The sequence below is a fragment of the Xenopus laevis genome, chromosome 6S (assembly GCF_017654675.1).
Source record: "Xenopus laevis strain J_2021 chromosome 6S, Xenopus_laevis_v10.1, whole genome shotgun sequence".
Lineage (NCBI taxonomy): Eukaryota > Metazoa > Chordata > Amphibia > Anura > Pipidae > Xenopus > Xenopus laevis.
In genome coordinates, this window is record NC_054382.1 from 117,420,059 (window position 1) to 117,426,547 (window position 6,489).

The window sequence follows — 6,489 nt, forward strand, 5'->3', positions numbered from 1 at the left end:
AGTGACTATAAGGGGGGCCACGTGGGACATAACTGTTCAGTGAGTTTGCAATTGATCCTCAGCATTCAGCTCAGATTCAAAAGCAACAGTTATGACCCATGTGCCCCCCCTCAAGTCACTAATTGGTTACTGCCTGGTAACCAATCAGTGGAAACCAAGAGAGATGAAAAGCAGGAAATAGTGTTCTGGCTATTATGTTACACATCCAGTCACTCCAGCCTTTATATATTACATTTTTGGCTAACTAACTATATTAGAAACATTTTTTATTTTGCACAGCCTATCTATTTACCCAGTTTTTATTTCTATACTGAACTGTTCCTTTAATTGCAGTCATGTTCTCCTCTGTCTTGTTCACCCATCTTCTGAACATCCTCACTGTATTGCCCTGAGTACTGATTGTGATTATTTTTGTACTGAAGCAGCGTTTTGGTGAAAAGAATGCTTCGCCCGGTGGATGAAGACTATGGGCCTCCTGCGCCTAAGCAAATGAAAGAAGGAAGGAAGAAAGGTATGGAGCCATTATTTTTAGCTGGTTCAAGCTGCACAATCGCCAGCTGCTCACGGATGGATTTTATGGATTTTCTATGATAAATGCTATCCAGCTGTGCAATACCTAGTTTTATATAAAAATGGATATAGAAATCAGACCCTTCCTGCCGCCCTGATGATAATGCTCTTTTTTTCTTCATTATCTTCTCTGTAACTGTAGCTTTTTCTAGCCTTTAGCATGATTTTGTTCATTAATTTTTCCAGTGCTTCTATATGTACGGAAAGAATCTGATGAAGTATTTGATGCCTTGATGCTGAAGTACCCAACTGTTAAAGGGCTCCTTGAGGCTGTAAGTATTTGCTAATCTACTTCCAACAGCGCCAACCATCATGATAGACAACCGAGCAGCATGATGCCTCCGTTTCATAGATAGAAGGCCATGGGGCTGCCTGAGAGCCAGTCGATAGCATTGCAGCAGTTTAATTACTTTCTCAACTTACGTTTTACTTACAGAACTTTCTAGAGCCTTTTAGGAAAGCATTGTTTTATTATTGTACTTGGAGGCCTATGGATCAATGACCTAATCACTCTCCACTATCTTTCTATTGTGTTTATAAACTTTCTCATTATAGGTGGTGAATGATGAAAGTTTAAAGAGACCAACTGCCATGTATAAGGATACAGCTGTAAACTCTCACATTGAAATCCATCTATTGGTTTCCTCCCCTAACCAAAATGCCATCCTTCTCCCTAGTTCTCATTTACTGATTTTTAAATCTCTCTTCAAAGATTTAGATTCCCTTGTCTAACCAGCTTTGGGTATCTTAAAACCCAAGCAGGACTGTTGGAAGGCTAAAGGCAGCAATTCAGGGCAACTTGTGTTGCACCCCACTGGTCATCACAAAGGCTGAAGGTCAAATGTTGAGTAATTAGCTCATATTAATGCTGGGAAGAAGACTATTTGTCCAAACAGACTGGCTATGATCCATTGATCTTTCAGGATGGTTTATCCAAAATGCATTCACACATGCCTATGCATTTATCAATGGTCTTGCAGTAATGGTCAAATTGCCCAACCATATTGCCCCACTTTAGTGAGCCAAAGGACCTACAATGGATATCATGAACAGTGCCATGAGTCTAGCTGACTGTTTCTGCTTAAAATTAATTTCTTAAAGGAGCAATAACCCCAAAACATTAAAGTGTTTTAAAGTAATTAAAATATAATATACTGTTCCCCTGCTGTGGCATAACTAGTGTGTTTGATTCACTCTAAACTCAACTCTGCTGTGTAGCCATGGGGGAAGCCAATCAAAGCTGAAAAAGGAGAAAAGGCACAGGATACACAGCAGATAACAGATAAGCCTCATAGAATACAATGGGAATCTACATAGCTTATATGTTATCTACCATGTGTCCTGTGCTTGAATGGCTGCCCCCATGGCTACACAGCAGCTTGTTTATATAAACTATAATAGAGTTTCTGAAGCAAACACACCAGTGCAAGGCAACAGTACATTATCTATTCATTCTATAAAATAAACTTTTATTTTTTTATGTTACTGTTCCTTTAAATGACTAATGCATTTACTTTCTCTGTTCTGCCACTTGGTCACTACACCACCCACAGGTATGACAAGGTAGTGCAGGCTGTTTGTTTTGAATGTGCAGCTTTCTTAATATAGAGTATAGACCTTGCTCTTATCTATAAGAAAATGGGCTTTTTTTCTGAAATTCCTTCTCCATTTAGAATGTCTGATTGTTATGAGCATTATTTCTGCCCATGTGCACATATCCATTCCTCCTTGGCTTTTATCTACCCTCTGATTGGGATTCACTTTGCTCCTGTTTCCCTCTGATTCTTTTCTGACCCTTGCATAGATGCCTGCTATCATCATTAGGGTGAAACTAATCCACTCTGGGTGTGTTTGAGACCCAGAAGTTAGGTTATTAAACAAGGTCTGGGCTAATGGAGTTAGTTGGCCCCGGGCGTGAGCATGCTCAGTTTGCTCCTCTTCCCCCCCCCCTTCCCTGCTGTAATCTGAGCCCAGAGCTATAAGTGAGCAGGGAGAGTCTCAGGCAGGAAGTGATGTCACACCAAGATAATATGGCAGCTGCTATCCTAAACATACAGAGAGCTTCTAGAGCGTTTTACTCAGGTATGGTAAAACATTCTACAGAATAAATATAGCATTCTAGCTTGCACTATTGCAGCTAATCTATTGTCAATAAAATGCCTCTGTAGCTTCTCCTTTAATGAAAAACAATATATACATTTTCACTTTATAACTTTACTAACCTTATAAACCTTATTTATCTTTGTTTCATATCCCACAGCATGGGGACCCCTATTCCCTTAAATATATGAAGTGCTGTGTCACAGGTAGAGGCGAGGGCAGCAGATTGTAGCAAATACACACTGTTTCCTGGAGTACAATCTGGTTTCTCTTCTTTTGTAAAAGAATGGGTACCAGTTACAGATTTAAATGGTAAATGGTAAAAAACAACAAAAAAACCAACAATTTATCTTATAAACAAATTCATGTAAAATCTATTCGAGCACCCTTCTAAACACTTTTACGATTAAAATTAATTTTGTGTCTAGTTCTCAGGACTAGACCCAAAGTCGAGAATTTTTGTTAATTAGTATTTAAATTGCTAGATCAATGAATTTAACACAAACAGGCCACCTACTGGTCATTTCGCTCAACAGTCTAATTAAAAAAAGAAAGATGCTGCTTTCTCTAGAACTGACTAGAGAAACATCAGATAACTGTTAGGGAAATGTTTATCAATAAAACTTGAACAATTTTAACTATAAAATCGAATTTTTAGTGAAAAAAATAAACTCAAATTTTTCGTAACACCCCGAGGATGGAAAAAGTCCAAAAAATCCGGCATCTCAGACCTGCCGAGGTTCTATATAAGATAATGGAAGAAGTTCCGAAGATATCCTGATCTGCACTGGTTTTCGTGCAAAAATCTAAAGATTTAGTGGTTTTCAGGCAAAAATCCAAAAGAAAATCCAAAGAATTTGTACGATTCGAATTTTCGTATGTTTTTTTTTCGTGTTTTTTTTACCACACTCCAATATCTCGGAAATATTTATTGACAAATAAGGGGAAATGACACATGCGGATTTGGTCGGAGTATATTTGAGAAAAAAATGTGAGAAATTCTGGTTTTGAAATGCCTTTTACATTCATTTGCTTTGACAGTTTATATTTCTTTTAACCTCAGCAAACCAGTAAGTATACTCTGAGGCATAACTAAATATTATTGGGCCCCACAGAAAATTATTTTTCAGTCCCCCAAAATGTCTAGAGGTTGATTTGTTTTAACAATATTTATTCAAATTGTATAAGAATTAGGGCCTTATGGGGTCCATATACCTCCTGGGCCCCCCTGTAATGACAGGAGGGAGGCGTTTTCTTAAACATTCTCTTGCTGCTTGCTTATTACTGTTTCCTTCTTTATTTTAGATATCTGAAAAATATGGCATCCCAGTGGAAAAGATTGTGAAGATTTATAAGAAGAGCAAAAAAGGGTAAGGAATATTCATTTATCAGCCATTATTGCACTGATTAATCATGTCTGAAATCTTGGAATGGCATTTTTTTCATATTTATCCCAGCCCTGGGGAGCTCATAATAAGATGGCCATATACTGAAATCTTTGCCAGATTTTGCCATTAACACAGTTGGCCAAACTGGACTGATCAGTTGTAGCATAGCAGGGTCCTTTGCAGACCCGTTGGGAGAAAGACGCTATATTGAAGTGACCTGTCGGTTATAAGTATCTCATGAAATTCAGGAATGTACAGGCTGTGGATCATGTATGGTTGAGCTAAAAAGACATGCCAGACATGCCTCGTGTTTGGAATACAGTAGGTGGCACTCATGATTCTTGCAGACAATGGCAGGTCTCTTGTAAGGGAACAACCATTGTTTTATAAGAAGCGTAACCATTTGCTTAGATTCTATTCTGAGACTTTGGCTTTTACTGGGATTCTGGGGATCTGAACTCAACAACAGCGGGAAGGCCTCTTGTGACTCTGACCATATATTAGGGTAGAGACACGCGCTACTATTTCGGGAGATGTCACCCGACAAATCGCTTCTTCTTCGGGCGACTAATCTCCCTGAACTGCCTTCCCACCTGCTAGAAAGTCCAAGGTGCCTTCAATGTTGTAGTAAATAACTAGTTTATCTGCCCCATTTCTGAGACATGCCAACAAGTCCCGCACCAGCAGCTTCACAGTTATGACTCCGGCACCTTTACTTTCCTGCACCAGCCACCTCCACACTGCCCACCCAACTGCCCCTCCAGCCTCCAAATTCCCCTGCCAGTACCAGGTATTTGCTCTCCTGCTTCCCTACTAGTTTCATTGCCCATGGCAACCCCTGAACATCTAACAAACTTTAGTAGCCCTTTTTTTATTTTCTGTTTTAAGCCTCCAAACTTACTCTGATACACCAAACCTCTGTCTATTTCTCCCTTCTTTTTACAGGGGCATTTAACTTTCACCTACTTGATATTCCCAAACCTTCCCTTCCTATAAACTCATGGGGTCCCCTGAAGCAATCAGCAATTCATACACAGTGGCATAATTCTGTGTGTGCCTGGCCTATCAAGTGTTTGTAGCAGCCAGTGAAGAATGAATGCTAGACTCTTGGCAAGGTCTTCCATTATTACAGAAAGAACATTGCCATAAATGTGTTTTAATTTCAAAAGAAAGCCATTTCTATTGGTCACTAAGCCTGTACTATACTGTGCACCTGTTATAAGAACTAATCCTGCTCCCTTTGCCCATCTAGGATTATAGGCAAATGTAGGACAGACAGTAAGGAAATTGGGAAATAAATAATTTTGTTAATTTCATTATCCAATGAATAAAAAACTTTGCCACATATTATTTAAAATGTCAAATGATTTTGCCTATAAAATACATGTTTTTCTTTCTTCTCTATTAGGATCTTGGTCAATATGGATGACAACATCATTGAACACTACTCTAACGAGGACACATTCATACTAAATGTGGAAAGCTTGGCGGAACAGGGCTACAAGATCACCCTGACGGAAATCTAAAGCAAGGACAGACATTATCCTTTGATGGGAAAAACACTCCAGCTCTTACCAGAGACTTTGATCAATACTAAACGTGAATACTCCAGAGGTGTGGAGTAGAAGAAAAGAGTGGAAGTCTGGATACAACTAACTTGTATTTATTTATTATGGTACCCTTCACTTACTAAGTGATACCATTGAAGCTCCAGCCTACTGGTGTTTGAGATTACCAAGAAAAAAATATATATATACTATGTTTATATTATTATATTATAAATATAATGATGTTCATCTGGAGGCTTCCCAACTAATGCCAATGGTGATGCAATGGACAGCTCATTTTCAGAGGATAACAACTGGAATATCATCCGCTTTGTCTGGTTTTGTTTGACCATTCAATGTGACCAAACTCCAATCCACTCAAGAAATAATCTATGGAACTGGTATGAAGAGAGCCCCAAATCCCCCCGTGGTCTTGTGGAGAGGACACAGAATGTCTAATATTGGCCAATGCCTAAAACTTTGTAAATAATTTCCTGTTATGTCCCGTGGCTTCAAACCAATTGTACAGATTATTTCATTTTAAAGTTATTTTTGTAAGTAATCCTGAAAAAGTAGATGTTTTAAAGATTTTTTTTTTTTTGTAACGTGCAATATTTTTATTTTTACATTTTGTGGTGTTTACTGCCCCCATGGTGTTGTCTTTTTTAAAAAATATATATATTTCAACAAATACAGGGTAAAGTCAATTTATAGTTGTAGATGAATATGTGTTAACTTCAATAATTGCATTTATAGACATATGGGCATCTACTAAATATTATAATTTTGTTTTATATCTACACATGGAGCACTGGCTATCCTCAATGATTCAATTAAATTTTTTTGGGGTTCATTTTTTAAAATGGTTCAGAAAACGTTGAGCT

The 6,489-nt window shown here is 38.1% G+C and overlaps 1 protein-coding gene across 3 annotated transcripts in view; it reads left to right on the forward strand.

Moving 5' to 3' along the window:
• The window catches only part of grhl2.S (grainyhead like transcription factor 2 S homeolog), a 58,104-nt gene extending 51,852 nt beyond the window's left edge, over positions 1-6,252 (forward strand). For 2 of the 3 annotated variants that reach the window (XM_018223887.2, XM_018223889.2), the window contains exons 13-16: positions 423-511; positions 757-842; positions 3,976-4,040; positions 5,467-6,252. In XM_018223887.2, coding sequence (XP_018079376.1) covers positions 423-511; positions 757-842; positions 3,976-4,040; positions 5,467-5,584 — 358 coding nt within the window. In that variant the 3' untranslated portion in view covers positions 5,585-6,252. The remainder of the gene's footprint in view (positions 1-422; positions 512-756; positions 843-3,975; positions 4,041-5,466) is intronic. The other variant, XM_018223888.2, reaches the window with a different exon arrangement.
• Positions 6,253-6,489: the final 237 nt, after the last annotated feature.